This window comes from Tupaia chinensis, unplaced genomic scaffold, assembly GCF_000334495.1.
Source record: "Tupaia chinensis unplaced genomic scaffold, TupChi_1.0 Scaffold143572_1, whole genome shotgun sequence".
Taxonomy (NCBI): Eukaryota; Metazoa; Chordata; class Mammalia; order Scandentia; family Tupaiidae; genus Tupaia; species Tupaia belangeri.
The window spans coordinates 154,178-178,054 of NW_006203417.1; the positions used below are offsets into that span (position 1 = coordinate 154,178).

General features: G+C 39.5%; 1 protein-coding gene across 1 annotated transcript in view; it reads left to right on the forward strand.

Annotated features, from left to right (window-relative positions):
* LOC102488785 (glutamate receptor 3-like) overlaps positions 1–23,877 on the forward strand; it is a 144,159-nt gene that overhangs the window by 51,943 nt on the left and 68,339 nt on the right. Inside the window, exons 4-5 of the mRNA XM_014582277.1 lie at positions 9,536–9,912; positions 22,728–22,926. Coding sequence (XP_014437763.1) covers positions 9,536–9,912; positions 22,728–22,926 — 576 coding nt within the window. The remainder of the gene's footprint in view (positions 1–9,535; positions 9,913–22,727; positions 22,927–23,877) is intronic.

Genomic DNA, 23,877 nt, shown 5'->3' on the forward strand with positions numbered 1-23,877 from the left:
TTTCCTCCTCACTCCTCTCTCTCTCTCTCTCTCTCTCTCTCTCTCTCTCTCTCTCTTTCTCTCTCTCTCTCTTTCGTCTTGCTGTAGCCAAATTGAAGAATCATAATAAATAAATAAAATTAAATAAATAATTATTTTTAAAAAATTAGTTCATAACTGTTCACCATAAATAATTAATGTGTGGAATTGAAATAATGATACTTCACAGGGTTGTTGTGAGTTTTAGATGAGAAAATTCATGTTCAGCAAATTGGTTAATAAATGGTCACTAAATGGTAAAGGTATGGGACTAGTAAGAACTCACCTGCACCTTCCAAGTGTGACCACCAGGTGTCACCCTCCCCTAGCTAAACCCTACTAGGCCCAGGGTGAACAGGTTGTCCAGTCTCTCCAACACCATGGAAGGAGCAATGGATCTCAGTGTGATGATTTGCCTCTCATTCGCTCCTGGCCTGAGACACTTAGATGCAGACATTTCTTTGTACCCATTTTAGGCAAGAACGTGTCTGTCTACAGAATAAGCCCAGTTTGAAGGGTTCTACAGTCTCCCTAGGAACCACACTTTAGAAATGACCAAGATAAGGTCAAGGAATAGCAGAAAAAGGACTTTCAAAGCAAAGAGGAGCAAAGTGAAGCTGATTCAGGGGGAGGCCAGGGAGAGAATGAAATAGGAGGAGGAAAGAAGAGATAGAGCGAAGGAAAGATAAAACTTGTCTTAGTCACCTCTCCAGGCCTCACCTCAAGCTTTGCCAAAGCCTTTTCGTTAAGCCACCAGCAACCTGAAACCCCACCTCCCAGGCTCCTGCCACACGTCAAATCCTCTTTTAATCCTTGAAATCCCACTGATTCTGTAGCTGGCTTTTTCTTGAATATATTTCAGAGGAGCTTTAGCGTCCCTGGCAAAGAACTCATCCTTCTTTTTTAACCTTCACAATTTCTACCTTGTATCTGAGCTGCCATGTTTTCCACACTTCCTTGTTCTCCTCATTGGAAACTCTATTTCGATTTCTTGAAAGAAGTCCTTTCCCTTCCTACAATAGCGTCTTTGACTTTGCCAGTTAACCAAGCCGCATATTTTATTTCCCAAGTGCCCAGTATTTCTGATAGTTGGCACATATTTTTTTTCAAGCTTCCAATAAGGTATTTTAAAAATAGTCCACAGGCTTCCTGTGGATTATTGACTTTTTAAATGTTAGTCTTCATTTTTCCTAACGTCTTGTAACATGTGGCATACCCAAACAGGAATAGGCCTTGTTTAGATGGCATCCTAAAGCAGGACTGTTAACTTAAGTCTGCTCTCTCTGGGCAGAAATCTGGCTACAACAGTTAGTTAGGCCCAACCACCAGTTAAGAGCCCTTTCCTTCTCCCAGACAAGATTTTCACTCAGGAATTTCTATAGAAAACCAGTAGACTGAATAGAGAAAACTGAACCTATGCTTTAGAAATAACCATATAATAAAAAATTAAAGCATATTGTAACGTCCATAAAGTCCAAACTTGTGAACTATCACTAATTCTTCCTCTCCCTTAATAAGGTGTGGCTAAAGGAAGTGAATCAATGTCTAGGACAACATAAGGATTCTAGGAACTAACAGTAACCTGAAAAACCTGGACTTGAATCTCTTTCAAATCATGACCAATCCAGATTATTCATGAGAGGCCTGAATCTTCCACCCACCCAAGGCTATTTCTGCTACAATTACTAATCCTTGTCAACAGAAAAATAGCCTTCAAGGAAAATAGCTCCTCCATATCACCCTGGCCACGTCACATGCATGTATCCACATAGGCAAAGGCTTAAACTGCAGCCTAACTGAGTTTGGGCGGAATGCCTCGTGATCCTTCTAGAACACAGGACTGAAGGCTGCTTCCCTTTAACTTCCCTATCTCCCCTTGGTGGCTGTCATGAGACAGTTTCTCCTAAGTGCTTTTGATGTGAAGCTTTCTGCTCCATCTCCACTGAATATAAAACTGATTTTATATAGAACATATAACTATATGGGCCAGCAGGTGGCAGGGTGGTTGGGGTGCTGGACTCCCACATGACCAACCGTGGTTCAAGTCCCAGGCCTAGTGGCTTGCTTTCTCACTTACTCTCTCTGTCTGTCTCTATCTCCATATCTCTCTCTGGTGGGTGTACATGCCCTATGATACAATTTAAAAATAAAGAAATCAAATTAAATTAATAATTCTACCAAAAAGAATATATAACTATAGATTTATAAAATGTAAATTTTACATTGATATAAATCATCAATATAATGTATAAATATAAATGTATATATATATTTTGCAAAACAGAAAGATGCAAAACATAAACCCACTAGCAGCATCCTAAAATGGACTCTTCCTCACAACTCACATTGCAGTCACCTGGTCCTAAAGCTTCAGTGTTGTCATTTTCAGTGTATGGAGCAAGGATTGTGGTGTGCTAGCATCTTAGGTTTATTCTTTTTGCTACCTAAGTAATACAATGTCAAAATCTACAAGCGACTCATATCATTTTTTTAAAGAATTATTTTATTTTAACTTTATTTATATATTTTAATTTGACCAGAGAGGAACAAGGTCTGGAACTCAAAATTTGGTGAGCCAGTGGGAGTCCAGTGACCTTAACCACCACGCCACCTGCCAGCCAGCCCTGACTCATTGTATCTTATCAGTCAGGACTTGGCCTAGCTTTGTCTTATGTTTGAGCCTGATGAGTCTATTTTTATAAAAAAAATTATTATTTTATTTAACTTTATTTATTTATTTTATGTTTAATTTGACCTGAGAAAGAGAGAGTGAGAGAGAGAAGAGAGAGAAAGAGAAAGTGAGAAAGCAAGACACCAGGTCCAGGATTTGAACTGCAGTTGTCCATGTGGGAGTCCAGTGCCCTTAACCACCATGCCACCTGCTGGCCCCAACTCATTGTATCTTATCGGTCAGGACTTGGCCCTGCTTTGTCTTATGTGTGAGCCTGACAAGTCTTAAGCCAATCCATACAGCCAAGCAGTGGTTGCATCCAAAGCATAATCAGCTGAGGCCATAGTTGCTAGAGAGGCCATGCATTTGCTAGAGAGAGAGAGAGATGAGAAAAGCAAAAAAAGCACCCCCCATAAAGCACTGCCATGCCACAATCCCTTCTCCCTCACTTCCTCCTTTTGGGATTTTGGGCACACAGGCATACACAGCTGATGTGTTTCTCAAGCCACAGGATCTGGGATTTGAACTGCGCAATCACATGGGATCCAGCCCCCTTAACCACCCTGCCATGGGCTGGCCCAAGCATTTACTCTTTATACATTTTTTTTTTAGTGATTTTTGCTATAGGGTATGTGTGCTCACTGGGGAGGCAGAGACAGAAAGCAAGAAGTCACCCCCTGCGGGGATGGCCACATCACAATTTCCTCTCCTCCATTCTCCTCTTAGAATTTTGAGCACACATGCACACATGCTCACCGTGAGTTTTAGCCACCAGGTCCAGGAATTGAACCATAGTTGACTACATGGAAGTCAAGCAGCATAATCATTACACCATCCATTGGTCCTTCACTCTTTGTATATTCTATGGGTTTGGGTAAAATGACATTAAAAAAAATGACATGGGGACCAGCAGTTAGCGTAATGGCTATGTCGCTGGACTCCCACGTAATCAACCATGGTTTGAGTCCCGGACCTGGTGGCTTAAACTCACGCCGGGCACATGTGCGTGCGTGCCCAAGATCCCGAGAGGAGAATGGAGGAGAAAGGATTGCGGTGTGGCCATCCCCCCTGAGGGGTGATTTCTCGCTTTCTATCTCTCTGTCTCTCTCTGTCTGTCTGGCAAGTGCACGCGCCCTATAGCAAAAACCTCTCCAAAAGAAAGAAAAAGAAAAAAAAATGACATGTATATCCATCATTATGGTATCATATAAAATAGTTACACTGCCCTAAAAATCCTGTGCTCTGCCTGTTCATTCCTTCCTCCCCCAAACTCTGATGATCACTGAAGTTTTTTTACTATCTCCATAGTTTTGTCTTTTCCAGAATGCCATATAGTTGGACTCACACAGTATATACTCTTTCGGATTGGTTTCTCCCACTCAGTAATATGTATTTGAGATTCCTCCTTTCTTTTGGGCTTGATAGCTCATTTCTTTTTCATGCTGAATAATATTCTATTGTCTGGATGTACCACGATATTTTTAATTCATTAACCTACTGAATGGCATCTTGTATGTTTTCAAGTTTTAGCAATTATGAAGAAAGCTGCTACTAATATATATGTGCAGGTTTTTGTGTGGACACAAATTTTCTCTCAATTTGAGTAAATACTAATGAGTGATGATTGCTGGATTGTACAGTAAGAGTATGTTTAGTTTTGTAAGAAACTGCCAATCTTGGTGCCAGCAGGTGGCATGGTGGTTAGTGCGCTGGACTCCCACAAGGCTGACTGAGGTTGAGTCCTGGACCTGGTGGCCTGCTCGCTTTCTCGCTCTCGCTCTCTCTCGCACATGCCCTATAGCAAATTTTAAAATAAGAATAATAATGATGAATAAAATTGAATAAATAATCCTTAAAAAAAAGAAGCTGCCAGTCTTCCAAAGTATCTGTATTCCTACCACTCTTCCCACAAACGATGAATGAGAGTTCCTGTTGCTCCACATCTTTGTCAGTAATTAATGTTGTCAGTGTTATGAATTTTGACCATCCAAATGGGAGTGTAAAATATTTTATTGTTCTTTTAATTTGTATTTGCCTAATGACATATGGTATAGAACATCTTTTCATATGTTTATTTGCCAACTGTGTTATTTATTTTGGTGAGGTGTATGTTCAGGCCTTTGGCCAATGTTTTATTAGGCTGTTTCTTTATTGATGATTTTTTTTATAAAAAATTATATTTACTTAGAAGCATTCAGAGTGTCAACAAAACCGCTGAAACTTTTTTTTTTTTTGCAATTACAGAGTGGTCTTCAGTTAACAGAACAACAACAATTATTTCATATAAACTGCATCAGAGACAACTGAAGATGAAAACGCTACCATGCCCACACATAATTAGTTTGTGCTGTGCACCAACAAGAACCTGCTCTAAATTTCCATACCAATTTACAACCCCCACACTGTCCTGGGCAAGGTTAATGGCTATTGAAAATACCACCAGGACAGGGACCAGCAGTTAGCGTAATGGCTATGTCGCTGGACTCCCATGTAGCCGACCACGGGTTGAGTCCCAGACCCGGTGGCTTAAACTCATGCTGGGCGCATGGGCGTGCGTGCCCGGGATCCCGAGAGGAGAATGGAGGAGAAGGGATTGAGGCATGGCCATCCCCCCTGGAGGGTGATTTCTCGCTTTCTGTCTCTCTCTGTGTTTCTGGCGAACGCATGTGCCCTATAGCAAAAACCTCTCCAAAAAAAAAAAAAAAGTTCCAGATTTTATATAGCATTTTGTGTTTCAGATTTTGGGAGTAGGATGCTCACCCTGTAAAAGGATCGGCTTTGCCATCTCACTAGCATTATCTATTATAGGAGGGGCCTGGGTAGCTCAAGACTACAAATGTATATTTATAAGGAGAATTAATTAGCCACACGCAAGAGTGAGAAAATACTCCAGAGGAGAGTAAGCATTTGCATTTTTTGTTGATACGGGAATGTTGTCCTTCATTAAGGAGATGAAAAGAGTTTCTTGCTCTTTTCAGCCTTGACGACTCCCATTTTTGCTGCATCAGGCTCTCCTTTAGCTCGGTATGCAGCAACATCCTTTTTGTATTTTTCCTCCAGCTTAGCAGCCTTCTTTTCCTAAGGCTGTTATCATCTGCAGCAGTGTTTTCCCACACCGCTCCCAGTTCCTTTGCCGCATCACCAATGGATAGGCCAGGATGTTCTTTGATTTTGGGGGGATATTCGGAACCGAACAAGAAAAAGGCCTAAGGAGGCCTTTTGGGTGCATTGGGATCCTTGAACTTCCTTTTTGTTTCCCCTTTAGGAGGGATATAGGTTTTCATTTCTCTTTCATAACAGGCCTTGTCCGCCTTTGCCGTATCTTCAAACTTTCCTATCTCTTTAGCAGACATGGTCTTCCACCTCTCTGAGCACTTCTTAGAAAACTCTGAGAAGGTGACTGAAGCATCTGGGTGCTTGTTCTTGTGCCCCTTCGGCAAGTTTGCACAAAGAATGCATATGATGACATTTTGCCTCTTGGCTTCTTAGGATCTCCTTTGCCCATGTTTAGTTATCTTTCCTCCGCGAGGCACAGAGTCGCCCAGTGCCCATCTTGATCTCACTTGCACTGGTGCTGTCTCTATGGAGCTCAATGTACTGCAATGGCTCCCTGGTGACTCTTGACAGCTAGTCCAGGGACCAGACATTGAGAACCACTGGGAAAGATTAATAGAGAAGGAAAAATTAAAGATGTAAAAAGACAATAGATGAAACTGAGTTCTAAGATGAGATAAAAGAGGGCTGGCAGGTGGTATGGAGATTAAGGTACTGGATCGCACATGGCTGGCTGCATAACTCGAGTCCTGGACCCAACAGCTTGAAAATCATGCCAGGCACATGTGGTACATGCATTCCCAAAATCCCAAGAGACTGGAGGAGAATGGAGTGCAGTGTGGTCATCCTCCCGGGGTGGGAAGGGGTGATTTCTCACTTTCCTTTTCTCTCTGTCTCTCTCTGGTGAGCACATGTGCCATATAGAAAAATAAATAAATAAGAGAGAAAGGAATATGGGATGTATGAGGTAAATGAATTAAATCTTAGCATGTCACTTTCTATGAGAAATGCACAGAAGGAATGCATAAAGATGGAGCAATATGTTGAGAAAGAGGGGACAGATACTGAAGTGACAGAGATCTTATCAGATGGTATTTGTCTTCTCAGTAAAGAAAGAAGCAAGATCTTCTGCAAAGAGGATAGGACTGGTAAGGATTAGCAACTGGGAAAATTTTGGAATAAACATCATGCTTAGACTCAAAAGAAAATCTACTTTGGGGTGATAAATGATATGTTTAATTTTAGAAATCGTGTGTTTGAAGTGGTAGTAAGCCACCAATGTAGATTTGGCCAGTTGGTTTCAACAAATACATGCTTTCTGTAACTTGCAATTAGAATGTAGAGGATGTAGGATGCCTTCCATGCAAGTATTTTTCTGTTTTGTCTGTCTTGTTCACTGCTTTATCCCTAGTGCCTAGAATAGTGGTTGGCACTCAAATACGCATTGGAATGAACCTGAGAGAGGTTAGCTAAGGTTGATAATTGCAGATACAAGTGGTATGTACTAGAAATCTATAGCATTAGAACATAATGCTGGTTAAGAGTGGGTTTTGAAATCTAAATACCAGGTTCTAATGTTAGCCTCTCAGTGCTTCAGTTATCCATCACTAACATGGCAATAATATTTTTACCAACAAACATCATTCTCAAGGCTGCTGTGAGAATTAAATGAGATAATATGTATAAGGTGCTTAGCACAGTGCCTCACACAGTGTAAACACTCAATAAATGTTAGCCAGACGTTTATCATCTGCATTTCACCTTTAAATTAATTAAGGAGTGTTTCTCAATTGGTTTAACATGTGTAATTCAAGGCAGGAAAACTTCATTTCTCTAAAAATATATTCTTTCTCAGACTTCATAATTTCCATATCTTTTTCCATTGGTAGAAATATTGGAGCATAACTATGTTGAACACAGAAAAAAATATATCTAAACTTCATAGCTGATATACCATCCCAAAGGCTTTCCTTAGTCAGACATTTTTCCACGTGGGTGTTTTAAGGACCGGCCCCAGACTAAAACCTAGTACTGTTATAAAGGAACACCTATGAATAATAATAACACCTAAGAAATAAATGCAGATGTTTCCAGTATCAATTTCATGGATTAATATAAAAATGTTGCCTGTCTTTGCCTGAATTATTTATGCAGTGCACTACAGACATTTATTTTATTAATCCAGTGTATGTGAGTGCAACACTGATATTTATCACTAGAAAATATAGCTCACTATATAAATTGATATCTATTCTAATCATTGTTTTATCGTTGTTATTGCCCATGCTGAATTCTTTTATGTTTGCATATATCAAATGAATTAATCAACGACTTATATTTTAGGTATCTGCAGTTTCTTTAATTTAGAATCTGTTTCAGTGATAGATGTAAAAATAGAAGATTGAGTCTCTATTTTCAAAGAACATATTTTTAAATAGGTATACTCTAAAAAAATAATTCAAAAATAATACAAGATAGCAAACACCCAAGAATTAAACTGAATACTATGGCCCTATGTCACTTCATACTGGGAGTGAGGCATTTATAATATATAGGTTTGGCTCTGTGTCTTGGTTAAGGCAGCCAGATCCCACAAGTCTGACTATACAATTCAAGTCCCAGACCTGGCAGCCTGAGAAACATGTAGGGTGTGTGTGTGTGTGTGTGTGTGTGTGTGTGTGTGTGTGTGTGTGTGTGTGTGTGTGTGTGTGTGTGTGTGTTTGTGTGTTTGTGTATGTGTGCCCAAGATCCTGAAAGGAGGAAGAGATGGAGGAGAAGAGATTGCAGCATGACCATTCCCCATGAGGGGGGTGCTTTCTCCTCTCTCTCTCCCCTCTCTCTCTCTCCCCCCCTCATCAAGCACACACAGCCCCTAGCAAAAAAAAGGAAGGGAGGGAAGAGGGCTGACAGGTGGCATGGTGGTTAAGGCACTGGACTCCCAACAGCTGACCAGTTCGAGTCCCAGACCTCACACGTTGCTGACTCACTTTCCCTCTCTCTCTGTCTCTCTCTGGTGAGTGTGCATGCCATATAACAAATTAAAATAATAATAATAATAAATTGAATGAAATAAATATTTTTCTAAAAGATGGGAAATGGAGAAAACAAAGATATAAAAAGTACAGGATATGATGCTTGCTCCACAAGAATTTCCGGTCAAATTACGGACGTAAGACATAAGGACCTGAAAATTAAAATAAAAAATTTAAACCATAAACCATAATATGTTACAAAGGAGTATAAGTTGAGTTAGATGCAGTTAGAGAAAAAAAATAGAAAAAGGGCCAGTTCTGTGGCACAGAAGGTAATGTGCTGCTCAAGAGAAGCCAAATCCCACATGACAACTGTGGTTCAAATTTCCAGCTTGGTCAGCCTGAAACGTGTCAAGCACAAATGCTGGGCAACTGGAAGAGGGTTATTGTGGTGTGACTAGACCCTGTGAAAGGGGCTTGTCTCTGTATCTATTGCACACTAAGTACATGCACATGCTCTTGATTATGAACAAAGAAAGTAAATAAGTAACAGCAAAAATAAATCAGAAAAATGGAGTCAGTTGCCCTAAGCCAATGTGTCTCAGAGGATAAGAAGCCAGTGCTCTGTCTTTTATGTACTGTCAAGTTAAAGTACTTTAGAACCCAGTGAATGCTACTACTTTTGTATCCTAAGCATTGACTAATCAATTGGTTGTAGGGATGTAAGACTTTATATTTCCACCAATGAAATATATTAAGTGGCAAATGGCTGATTGAAATACTGTCTCTAAAAGTCATTTATTTTTGTTGTTGTTTTCAGAGAGCGGATATAGCTGTTGCTCCACTCACAATAACATTGGTCCGTGAAGAAGTCATAGATTTTTCAAAGCCATTTATGAGCCTGGGCATCTCCATCATGATAAAGAAGCCTCAGAAATCAAAACCAGGCGTATTCTCATTTCTGGATCCCTTGGCTTATGAAATTTGGATGTGCATTGTCTTCGCTTACATTGGAGTCAGTGTAGTTCTTTTCCTCGTCAGCAGATTCAGCCCTTATGAATGGCACTTGGAAGACAACAATGAAGAACCTCGTGACCCACAAAGCCCTCCTGATCCTCCAAATGAATTTGGAATATTTAACAGTCTTTGGTTTTCTTTGGGTGCCTTTATGCAACAAGGATGTGATATTTCTCCAAGGTTTGTTTCCGTGTCATACCCAACACCTCGTTGTATTTTATGGCCATACTCCATCCATGTACATCTGGTATTCACCCATCTCAACTCCAGATTTCTATCATTTAACATTCCATCCAACAACAAAATATCATCAAGTCATTGTGTTTATGTCCATGAAGTGAGTGTATCACTGGTGTTGTTCTGTATGTCTTTTCTTTATTTCTATGGTATAACATGTTTTTATATATCAGAGCAAACATTTGAACTCTGAGTAAAGGCAACATGCCAGCTAATATTAATCTTATTCAGATACAGCAAATACTAAATATTGACCAGAACGGAAGTGACTTCCTCATTAATTGAGCTAAAGTATTTTCTCATTTGTCAAGAGACTGGATCTAGACAAAATTTGAGAGAACATGGAACTTGTATTTAAAACCCTCCTACCTTCCTCTTTCAGTGTCTTGCATTTCTCATTTTGCTTCCAGACTGCCTAAAACTCTCCATTGTAGTATCCCATCCAAGTTTTCTAGCTAAAACTGTCAAGTGTCTCAAAGAAAACAGGACAAAGTCTGTGTGGCTTAGACTGGACAAAGAGTTCTTAGAACATAAAAAGCACAGTCCATTAAAAATTCATAATACTGGACTTCGTCAAAATTCAAAACCTTTTATTTAGAAAGATACTATTAAGAAATGGGGAAAAAAAAAAAAAGAGGACGAGCAGGTGGCATGGTGGTTAAGGCGCTGGACACTCGCACATAGGTGACCATGGTTCAAGTCCTGGACCTGGTGGCTTGATTTCCCACTTTCTTCCTCTCTCTCTGGTCAAATTAAAATTAATTAATAAATTAAAAAAAGAAACGGGAAAAAAATAAGCCATAGACTAGGAGAAAATATTAGCAAATGATTTACCTGTTAAAGGGCTTATATCCAGAATATAGAATGACCTTTTTCAACTCAACAAAAAGAAGACAACCAAATTTTTTAAATGGACAATAGATTTTAATAGACTTTTCCCCAAAGAAGATATATATGGCTAATAAGCACATGAGAAGATGCTCAACATTATTAGTCATTAGGGAAATGCAAGTTAAAACCACAGAGAGATATCTCTGCACATCCTCTAGAATGGTTGTAATCAAAAAGACGGATAGAGTCCAAAAGGTTGCATAGTAGGTAAAGCATTGGACTCCCATATGGTCAACCACGGTTCAAATCCTGGACACATTGGCTCGAAAATCATGCCAATGCATGCTTGTGTGCATGCGTGCCCAAGATCCCAAGAGGAAAGTGGAGGAGAAGGGATTGTGGTATGGCCATCCCCCTGAGGGGGGCGATTTCTTGCTTTCTGTCTCTCTGTCTTTCTCTGTCTCTCCAGTGACCACATATGTCCAATAGCAAAAATCTCTCAATAAATAAATAAAGACAGACAATACCAAGTGGTGGTAAGGATGCAAACATCTTTAACTCTCATCCATTAGTAGTGAGAATCCAAAATGGTACTGGCACCTTGGAAAATAGGCAGTTTCTTATAAAGTAAGACATAGATTTAAAATATAACATAGCAATTCCACTCAGGTTTTCACCTGAGAGAAAGAGAAACATCTATCCATAACCATATGGATATATAAAGACTTAAACACAAACGTTCTTAGTAGTTTTATTTGTAATAGCCAAAAACTAGAAAGAACCCAAATGTCAATCAACTAGCAAATGGATAAACAAAATGTGGAAGATCCATACAGTGTAATACTATTCAGCATTTGAAAAGAACAGACTACTGACATGCTAGAATATGGATGAACATTAAAACATTATGCTAAGCAAAATAAACCAGACATAAAAGACCACATATTGTATCATTTCATTTATTGAATTTTCATATCAAAGGCAAATCCACTGAGACAGAAAGTACACAAGTGGTTGCTGTGGGCTTGAAGAGAGTATGGAAGGGCCAGAATTAGGCTGAAGCTGAGTAGAGCAAGTGCAATCATCAGATCTAAGCTTTCCAATTTTTATATTTTGGGGGCTAGCAGGTTGGCATGGTGTGGTTGAGGCATTAGACTCCCATATGGCCAACCACAGTTCAAATCCAGGACCTGGCAGCTTGCTTTCTCACCTCTCTCTTCTCTCTCCTCTCTCTCTCTCTCTCGTGCATGTGTCCCATAGCAATTTTTTAATAATAATAAATAAAATTAAATAGTTTCTAAAATTTTATATTTTGTTCCTCGTAGATTTTTTGAATTTTTAAAAAATGTCACTAAAATGCTATTTATCTGGATTAGTGAGATATCGACACCCTCTTGAACTTCACATGTGAACAGATGCCTCACTTGCCTCAGCCTAGTCCCAGGCCTGCTGGGATTAACTGCAGATGGGCATGGCAGAACTTTCTGGCATGAAGAAAATGATCCAAAACTGGATTGTGATGATGGTCGCACAACTTTACATTTACTAAAATCATTGGTTGCCCACTTATATTTGTGAGTTTTATGGTATGCAAATTTTATCTCAATACAACTTATGAAAATATTGACCATGAATGTCCTAGGCCTCACCCACGTAGTCTGAGTGTCAATTCACCTAAATAGAAATGACGGTGAATTCATAATCATAAAATATTATAAATGGAGCCAGCAGGTGTTGTGGTTGTTAAGGGACTGGACTCCCACATGGCAGACTGCAGTTTGAGCCCAGACCTGGTGGCTTGCTTTCTCACTTTCTTTCTGTTTCTCTCCCTCTCTCTCCCTCTCTCCCTCTCTCCCTCTCCCTCTTCCCCCCTCCCACCCTCCATCTCTTTCTAGTGAGCACATGTGCCCTATTAGCAAAATTAAAATAATAATAATAAATAAAATATTTTTAAATATTGTAAGTGAATATAACAATTTTATAATCAGGAAAACAATTTATTTTTTCCTGAAACAAAAAGTTATAGGTTTTGGCAAAATTAAACATTAATCCAAATACTGGCCAGAGTCAATTATACAAATTTATTAGATATTTTCATTTAGACTATGAAGACTCAGAAGGTCCTTGCCATGTTTTTACAGTGTACTTCATTTTGAGATTATCCACTTGGAGAACAAAATATTTAAAATGGAACTTTGCATTATAATTCCACTGATAATCATCTTCAGCAGCTTTTTGTAACAGCCTTTGCAGGGCAAGCTTCATTTGTCTAAGTCATGCTTTTTTTCTACACTCAATCTGCTTAATCAGAGTCTCCAAATTATTTCAATCCCTGTTCCTTCTGTGCCTCAAGTGTGTGTCATTTTTTGGTATCATCTGGTTGTTCATTTGTTGGTCTAGTTTTCTTTATTTTTTTGAAATGTTCACTGTAAGAAACTATGGTTTCTGAACAATCCTATAATTGAATGATTTTAACAAAGCTGGTGATCTGTGTTGAGACTGTACTAAAGAGTCATTAAGGCAGGTGATTGTATTGGTTTCTGTAAGTAAATTTCCAAAACTAAATTTGTGATAGCCCCACTGGAGTGCAGCGAACTATTTCACATACTCAAACAAGAGTCTTAAAAAGCTACTTGTTTCTAGAAGATGTTATGCATATTGCTTTGTTAGAGTAATAATTTAAAGATGATGACCTAAAAATGACAAGGTAGGCAGGGTTTTCTTTAACATGCTTTTTTTGGTAGCAGAATTTATGCTGTGGCTCTTCTGTGACACTGAAATATATCAAGTACTCTTTTTCAAGGTATAGATTTTATTATACTGCATACAGAGCAATGGCTTTCAAATTTTTTGACTATGCCCCACAGTAAGAAAGAAATTTTTCATCACAACTCAGTACACATATGTTTATAACAAAAGATTCACCAAGCATTACCCTTACAGTGTGACATGCACTCTCACATTTTCTATTCTGTCTCATTTTCTTTTTAACTTCTGGTCACAACTCAGCCCATCAATAGAACACATAGCCTACAGAATAATATTGGTCTAGAGGAACAGGTCTTATCCTTATTGTGTTTTTGAGTAATACAAGATGGCTTATATGAGTTCTAGACTTTATAACATGTGGATGAACCCACCTCCAATACTGTCTTTTTTGTCCTTCAAAAGAAATCTTATCTTGGGACCAGCAGTTAACATAATGGCTATGTCACTGAACTCCCCTGTAGTGGACCGCGGTTCGAGTCCTGGACCCGGTGGCTTAAACTCATGCAGGGCGTGTGTGCATGCGTGCCCAAGATCCCGAAAGGAGAATGGAGGAGAGGGGATTGCAGCGTGGCCGTCCCCCCTGCACGGTTGATTTCTCGCTTTCTGTCTCTCTCTGTCTTTCTGGTGAGCGCACAGGCCCTATAGCAAAAACCTCTCCAAAAATTTTTAAAAAATAAAAAGAGGGACCAGCAGTTAGCATAATGGCTATGTCGCTGGACTCCCATGTAGTCTACCATGATTCGAGTCCCGGACCCGGCGGCTTAAACTCACGCCAGGTACGTGTGTGCGCATGCCCAAAGCCACAGAGGGCTTAAGAGTCAGCAGTACCGTTGTTTCCACTACCGTATTTTGCCTCCCACTACCTCTGCACTATTTGTTTCATTCCCTTCCACATGCTCATCCACAAGATCTCTTTTTCAGTCTCCCAGCATCCGAAGAAACTCTGCCTTTGTCTTGGTTGTTAATGAAAGTAGGTGGTGACTATTTAAAATGCTGTTGCATGTGTTCATACAAAGTAAAAGATTGGGAAATTTGCATGGAGACCATCATGAGGAAGAGTGCTGGCATCATTCCATTTTCAGCAAATAAAGCTATTGAGAGTTCTCTAGAAGCTTAAAGAGTCTGTGTCAACAGCAGGTCTCATAGTTTCAACTATCCCAATTGCTCACAATGAATTATTGATACTTCGTTCTGCATGAAGCTGGAGGCCAGAGTCAACTTTAGAGAGGGCAATCAATGTAAGAGCTGGGGTTATGCCCAGATAGGAACTGATTTGTTGAAGGCAGTCAGGAAAGTAAGATGTGGAGAGATTAAATTCAACCTTCTTCCCCCAGAGTGGAGGATGGGGAGATAAGTTGTAAGTGTGGCCAGATGGAGGGAACATAGTGGTTAAGCATGTGGGCGCTGGAGTTGGTCTCACTAGATTCACAGTCTGCTTAGCAGTTGTGTAGCCTGGGGCAAATTACTAAACCTTGCTAAACCTCAGTTCCTGATCTCTAAAATGTAGAGCACAGTGCCTGGCATGTAAGTTCTCAATAAATGGTAGTTATTGTTATGATTAAATTGACTTCACTTAATTATCCTAGTTGCACAAATACTAACACTTAATATTGCATTTTAATGTTAGTTCATAAAACTCCTCAAGAATACAGTTGAAATACTAGTCAGAACCAAATAGCTGGTCTCTGGTGAAAAATAACTAGCAACATCCCTTCTCTATCCCATGTACTGCTTTCATCAAGGATTATACCTCTCGCAAGTATTTTCACTATATTATTCCACAGTGTCTTACAGGTATTGACAGGAGATTGCAACTTTTTTTTGTTTAGCCTGGACTTTATTTCTTTTGTAAAACTCTTATAGAAACACCAAGCAGTGCAGAGTCCAAGTCCTTCCAGACAAATGCTCCCCCTGCTGACTTTCTGTGAAGTTGCAGGGACATCTGAGGGTTAGTCAAGTCAAGGACGTTGAGAGATGGAATTATCACAGAGAAAATGGAAAAAGCAGACTAACTTGATTCTGATTACTGTGTACAGATTATTCCAAAGGTATTACGCTCCTATCAGGTTTCAACGTGTCAACTACCTTGGAGAAAATGGCAAGGAATCTGTCCACATTAGCTGACACATAGTTCCTCCTTTGAAATGGAACGTATGTGCAGAACAATAAAAGACATGAAGGGTATAAAATAAATGGGATCAAAGACAACAGGCTTTTTTGGCTCCATTTTAAGCAATATTCTTTCTCTGTTGATGTATGACCACTGTCTTCATCCTATTGCAAATTCACTTCAAAGCAGTAGTGATGTGGTAATAAATTAATGATTTAATAGCAGGATTTTTATTACAACTATTTCATGACTTTTCTGGCTGAAAGCCATAGTTTTCATTTTGGGGGACATGGTTACTTATTCCCATCAGAGAAGACTATAAGAGCCAAAGATTGATTCTGCCCATTTTTAAAAATCTGTCACAGACACAGCATTGAGTGGGGTGTAGAAATGATGCATACTTTGGGGGAAAAAAAAAGAAGAAGAAAAAAAAAGGAATGATAAAGAGTTTACACAAAGGAGAGTGGTTTTTAGTTCCAGCTCTTCATCTTGTAAAGCCAGTAAAGTGCAGATTACAAAATTTACTTATAGGATGAAGGTTACAGCACATAGCTCACTTTTATTATCATTTCAGAAGTCATAAAATACATTTTATTATGAACTCAGAAGCTCTTGCTTCTTATGATTACAGATAACAAGAGCGTTGTATATTATTCGATGTACGTATTTTGCAATGTTTTTATATGTCTGTTTTTCTCTTGTTAATTTACTTTCATTAACGTCACACCTCCTCTTTCTTCACAAGGTATGATATGCTCCTTATAATGCACTTTTATAAACACTAAGTGTGCAGCATTTTACAGTCATTTTATTATGCTAACCTCAAACTCTGTATTGTGCAACAATACTATTGAAAATGAATGTTAAACATTTTGCAGCTGGAGTAATGGAGGAAAAGATAGTGGGGAATGACAGGTCTTTTTAACTCCACTATAAAGTCTTGTCTTGTATTAATAGATTCTTTATAAAATGTGATGGGGTTGACCCATCAGTCACTTTTTATATAGCCTCCAAATGAAATGTGGGTTTAAGTGGCTGTAGTTTCACTAATGAGAAAAGGTAAATGTAAAAATGCTTATAGAGCTTCCCTGTGAATTCCACTGCACCTTTTCCCAGTGAGAGGATTAGACATTCTTGCCAAACAAGGGAAGAAAGCAGTGGAAATTACACCAAATCTTTTGTCAAGGCTACTGCTGTCTTCAGGAGAGAATGTTGAATGCAGGCTTGTGCATCCCACACTGATTCCAAAGAAGCTCTTTTTTCATCTATGCTAAGGTATGTGTATACTTTTAGGCTATTACTGTGTGCATACACCCCAATTCTACGTAGGTATATCACAATATCATGCTATCACAATATTAACCGCATACTTGCCAAAGTCAATAACCATGTAGACAAAAGGCCATGGAAATCACCACTTTACATTTAGGTTTATTTTCATTCCTGTCAACAACCAATCTCAGCTGAGTCATTCAGATCAACCCCATAATGATCTGAGTCAGTATTAAGGTGGCCAAAATAACCAGATTATGATATGCAGGCTTGATTTTAGATCAGACATATACAGCCACAGTCCATTAGCCTCAATAAAATGGCACAATGTAATTTCCATAAATTACTGTATTTTCCTCCACATTTCAACTAGACAATGCATAAACTACCATTAGTATTCAGAGCAGCAGAATATGCCTCTTTCTATCCCAAACCACGATTCTGGAATTACTCCAGAGTCAGTTTTCCCCTTGGTCTGGGCAAAACCTCATCATTCCAAATAAAGCTGACATTCACAGTTCCATCCCAAAGAAGCAACAGATAATAATTATTATCCAGAGCCAATCAAGTGCCGTGGTGATATATGCACTGGATCTCACATAGCAAATTGCACAATTCAAGTCCTGGGCCCAGCAGCTTGAAAAATCACCCCACGGACATATATATGTATGCCCAATATCCTAAGGGGAGAATGGAGAAGGGATGGTGGCTTGATCACCCCCCCTCGGGGGTGCTTTCTCACTTTCCCTCTCTCTGTCTCCAGTGAGCACCTATGTCATATCAAAGGTAAATAAAAATTAAACAATAATTATCCAAACGTGTGATTTTCACACAATATTTCTCAGTGTTTGTAAGGAAATTGGACCTCCTGTATTTATACATCATTCTTAAAATATGGATATTTTGTAGTTAAAAAAATGGGTATTTATTTCCTATTTCTCCCCTCTGTGCCTTAGTTTCTTTATCTGTAAAAGTTCTCTGTTTGCTTATCTGTAAAACAATATCTAACCATAGGGCTAGAAGATTAAAAGAGTTGGTACATGTTGGGATCAACAGATGACAAAATGGTTACATCACTGGACTCCCACATAGTTGACCAAGGTTCGAGTACCAGACCCAGTGGCTTAAAACTCACTCTAGGCACATATACATGTGTGCCCAAAATCCCAAGAGGAGAATGGAGAAGGAATTGCGGCATGGCCATCCCCCCTGGGGGGTAATATCTCGCTTTGTGTCTCTGTATCTACTAGTGCACACACCCTATTGCAAAAATCTCTCAGGACCAGCAGATGGCATAACGGTTACATCATTAGACTCCCACATAGTTGACTGTGGTTTGAGTCCTGGACCTAGTGGCTTAAAATTCACTGTGGGCACGTGTGCAAGCATGCCCAAAATCCTGAGAGGAGAAAGGATTGTGGCGTGGCCATCCCCTCGGGGAGGGGGGTGATTTCTCATTTTTTATCTCTGTTTCTCTCTGTCTCTAAGGTGAGCGCACATGCTCTATAGTAAAAATCTCTCTAAAAAAAGTTGGTAATGTAAGTCAATTGGAACAGTCTGACACATAGAAATCCTCAATACGTGTTACATTATTGTTATTGTTTTTATTACCCTATTGCTACAGAGACTACTTTGGAACATTGACCTTCTATAGAGTAAAATTATTTCCAGAGTCAGGTCAGTGTAGAATAAATTAAATGTATATGTCAATGATGAAAAAGGACTATGAAAGGTCTAAATTCATAATCAAAACACTCTATTTTTTAGCACTTGGAAATGTGACACATTCTTTTCTGACTCATCCAGATGTTTTTACCTCTTCTGATTAAAAGAGAAATGTTCCCGGATCAAATCCAGAGAGAGCATAACTATTAGAAAAATCTGTTGCAAAGCAGATTTTCACATCTGAAAAGCTAGAAGTGATTATGTTCAGGAAATAAATAAATAAAGGTTGTTTTAGGCATCCAGGGAGCAACAAGAATTGCGGACTTAAAAAAAAAAAAGTAGGTTTATTATAGTTAACCAATAAAGAATGCTATTTGTCAAAACACCTGCCAAAATCATTTGATCAGAGAGAAAGCATCTAAAACAACTGAGTTTTCCAGAGACTGATAAAAAGGTTATCTTGGGACACCAGAATTTAAATTTGCTTCCTAGTGGTAAAACGTTCGTGAAGACAGAAGAGCTTGATCCGCTAGCTCTCAGCCCAGAGCTGCCCTCTTCCCACAGAGCTTAGAGATGTGCCAGGCTCCTACGCCTATTCTAGACTTTATGACAGAGTGGGTTCTCTTCCTGTGAGCTTTTCTGGGCATGGGAGAACATAGCCTAAACAGTATGGAGCTCTGTCACACAAAAGAACTATCCTAGGGATGATGTAGCAATGTTGTATAAAACCTAGGGAGCAGATTTTCATTGCTGCAGACAGAGCCAGCCTTCAGCAACATTGTGAAGGAGATGAAGTTTCCTGAGTGCAAGTCATTACCTATCATTGAATGTTCATTGCCTTCACACTGAACTCTACTTACACATGGTGCCTCTCCCTAAATAGCACTCAGGATATGGGAACATAACTTGCAAGCCTGTCTGTACCCTGAGAATTTTGTGAAACACTGCTGTCCCAATCTCCAGAATTCGGATTTGACTGGCCTGGGATGGAGCCTAGGCAAGGCGTTTTTTGTCTTTTTGTTCTGCTTTGTTGTTTTGATTTTAGTTTATTTCTCCCACAAGCAAGAGAAAGAGAGAGATAGGCAGCACCCCAAACCCCAGCTTCAGCCAACCCCAAATCATGAGCATGGGTGTGCCTGGTATGCTCATGGAAGTCTCTGGACACAAACCCAGAACCTTCCTGTGTGAGATTGCCTTGCAGAGTATTGTAGTTTTTACTGCTGTGCTGCCGTCTGGGCCCTGTTCGGTTTCGTTTTGACTGAAGTTGCCCAGATAATATTGATGTGCAGGCAGAGTTGAGGATCACTGATGTAAAAAAACAATGGCCCTCACTTTGGTCTGCAGACCACTTGCAGCAGAATCACCTGTGATGCTTAAGTAAGAATCTTGCACACACATGTTTTCTGAATCTGCATTTTTAAAATAATTATTTATTTAATTTTATTTATTTATTCACATATTTTAATTTGACCAGAGAGGACAGAGAGAGAGAGAGAGAGAAAGTGAGAAAACAAGCCACCAGGTCTGGGACTCAAACTGTGGTTGGCCATGTGGGAGTGTCCAGCAACTTAACTACCACACCACCTGCTGGTCCCCTGAATCTGCATTTTAACAAACTCCCCAGGTAATATCAATGCATAATAGCATTTAAAGACAAAATTTTATTAAAATGCACCCATCTTCTGTCCCATTCCCTACTGATAGGATAAATAATAGGTGTTGTTGAAGTAAGGTGTTACATTTTGATCAAGCCTCCTGAATACAACACAAAGGGTTTTTTTCCAATAATAATAATTTGCATGATAAGCCAGAAGGATGGTTTTCTTTCTAGGGTTTGGGGGAACTAAGGGGTTGGAGGTCAAGGAAACATCTTTTAGTGCCTCTCAAATCCTGTAATATGAGGGGTCTTCAAAAGTTCATGGTTATGCATATTATGAAAAAACTATGCATGGATTTCAAATTTTTGCACCAAAATAAACTCATACTTTAATTCTGTTTTTCCATGAATTTTTTGAAGTCCCCTCATAGAAGTGGTAGGTTTCTTGAGGCCTCCCCTGTGTAACTAAGGTGTAGCTTGTTAAAGGCGTTTTTATCTCCTGAGCCTCATTAGCCATTTATATAAAGGTGATAATAAATGCTATCATCAAGTTCCTTGCCTTATGGACCAGCTCTGCAAAACAGCACTGTCTATTAAATCCATTAAACTCAAATGAACAGTACTAATTTATCAGTACCTATCCATTTCTCCACAAATGCGGAAAGGTTTTTATCGTGTTTCCCCTAAGACATCATCTTACATCAGTGGTTTTCCACCTTGTCTATACATTGTAATCACCTAGGGAGCTTTAAAATTTAGATGGCGGGATCAACTAGTGGCATGTTAAGTTGGCTGGATCTCACATAGCCAACTGTGAGGTTCAGGTCCCTTGAAAAACACCCTGGGAGGGACCAGCAGTTAGCATAATGGCTATGTCGCTGGACTCCCACGTAGTCGACCATGGTTCGAGTCCCGGACCCAGTGGCTTAAACTCACACTGGGCGCGTGTGCATGCATGCCCAAGATCCCGAGAGGAGAATGGAGGAGAAGGGATTGTGGCGTGGCCATCCCCCCGGGGAGTGATTTCCCACTTTCTGTCTCTCTGTCTCTGCCTGTCTGGCGAGTGCACGCACCCTATAGCAAAAACCTCTCAAAAAACAACAACAACAACAAAACACACACACACGCAGACACACACACACACACACACCCTGGGGCTTGTGGGCAAAAAAAATCTTGAAAAAAGGGAGAAAGGATCCTGGGATGACACTTTCTCACTTGCTCTCTCTCTCCCTCTCTCTCTCTCTGTCCATCTCCAGTGATTTGCATACGCCCTCTAGGAAATTAATATAGACAGACAGTTTGGGCTCCCCCTCCCAAGATTTTATTTCATTGGTCTTGGGTGGGCCTAGGTCAAAACCCCACCCAAAAATCTTTTTCTTTTTAAAAGATTTTTTTTTTTTTGTCATAGGGAGCATGCATTTACTGGAGAGAGACATAGAGAAGGAAAGTGAGAAATTACCCCCAGGGGTGTGGCCATGCCATAGTCCCTCTTCCTGCATTCTTCCATTCTCCTACTGGGATTTTAGACATGCACAAACACACACCCGACATGATTTTCAAGCTGCTGGATTCAGGACTCAAGCCACAGTCCGCCATGTGGGAGTCCAGCGTGTTAACCACTATGCCACCTACTAGTCCCAGGTATGAGTTTTTTAAGAAACCAGGTGATTCTAATGTACAGTCAAGGTTGAGAATGACTTGCTTTAAAGGAAATAGAACAGTCTTCCATAGGTATCCAGCAAAGGTCTCAGGAAGAGAATACAGTAAGTTAAATTACAGAATTATGAGCAGGAGATGGTCAAAAGATTTTTCTTCTGCTATCAAAAAAAAAAAAAAAAAAATCTTCCAACCCGCAGGGGGTGGTGGGGAAAAATCACATATGGCTGACCATCTTTCAAGTCCTGATGTGGTAGCTTGAAAATCAGGCTGGGTATGTGTGCATGCATGCCTAAAATCCCAAGAGGACAATGGAGAAGGGACAGTAGTGTGGCTATTACCTCTGGGGAATGATTTCTCACTTTCCTTCTCACTGTCTCTCTCTGTCCCTCTCCCTCTCTCTCTTTATCCCTCTTTAGCAATTACACACACCATATTGGGAAAATCTAAAACAATAATAATTTAAAAATCCTTCTTTAGCTGAGTGCAGTGGTATGTGCCTATAATCCCAGCTACTCCGGAGGCTGAGTGAGGCAGGAGGATCACAAGTTCAAGGTCAGCCTGGGCAACATAGCAAGACTCTATCTCTAAATAAATGAATAATAAATTTAAAAATATTTAAACTTCTTCATTAAAACCTGTATAGGCCTACATGCACTCTTATCCCATGCCATCCTGACATGGGTGTTGTGGTTAATGTGTGACTTTTGTTTAATGTTTAATTTTTCTCATATCATCTGTTTCCTCCTTCATCAGATATACTAAAACCACTCGTTTCTGAAAATAAAGGCAAGGATTTGTTAAACTGAGATCTGACCCCTCTGGGTCTGGTTTTGTTTTTGTTTTGTTTTGTAGATCACTCTCTGGACGCATTGTTGGAGGGGTTTGGTGGTTCTTCACTCTGATCATAATCTCTTCCTATACGGCCAATCTCGCTGCTTTCCTGACTGTGGAGAGGATGGTTTCTCCAATAGAGAGCGCTGAAGACTTAGCTAAACAGACTGAAATTGCATATGGAACCTTGGACTCTGGTTCAACAAAAGAATTTTTCAGAGTAAGTGCTTTGCAGCTAATTGCATCTGCTAGGTTTCATTTTATCATCTTCTTGGAAAAACTTCACTGTGCTCTTAAGGGAGAGTTGGGAAAGGGTGGGAATGTTATCAAAGGAAAGGGTCTTAAATACAATACTGCTTGGTTGATGATCTAATTCACTGTCCTTTAGAATTAAGACTCATATGAGTCATAACAAGTGGCATGTGGAGAGCATGAGTTTGAAATCTAGGTTGGACCCCAACCCTGCTGCAAAGCGATTGTTTGTCCTTGGGCAAGTCATTTAACTTCTGTCAGCTTCGGTTCCCTTACTGGAATAAGAGGATTGAACTGAATAGTATCTATGCTCCCTTCTAGCTTTTAGGAAAGCAGCCATTTTATGTCTCAGTGGCTTACAGAAGTTAGGTAATTGACTCTAAGATTGATGAGTGATGGACTATAAATTACATGCTCTATTTTGTATATTGGTTTTTCTGTTGAAACATGTTACAGTTATTTCAAGTATTCATGTACATGGTGATCATTTGACTTTCAGGGCAGCTGATAATTGTTTTAATTTCATGAGTAGACTTATTCTCCTTGCGACCCCCAACCCCCAAACACACATACAAACAGGCCAAATCCTATTGGAGAAGTAGCAAATTTTTCAGTAGCAAAAGTAAATACCTCTACGTAAACTCTGTCAAGGGGAAAGATGAAGGGAAATTGAAGCAGAAAATGGTAAGAGAATCATCTGATGGACAAACCACTTGTACACAAACTATCAATATCTTTGTTCTGTGGTAATGGTACTATAATGAAGAATACCAATGGAGTTTTTAAGAATGTAAATGTTTTTCAGTTGCCTCAACAAGGAAAATATATTGGTTTAGATTATAAAATGGACCCGTTCTATACATTACCACTGCCTGCCACTATAACCACTGTAACTGGTTAAAGAGATAATCCAAAAGCC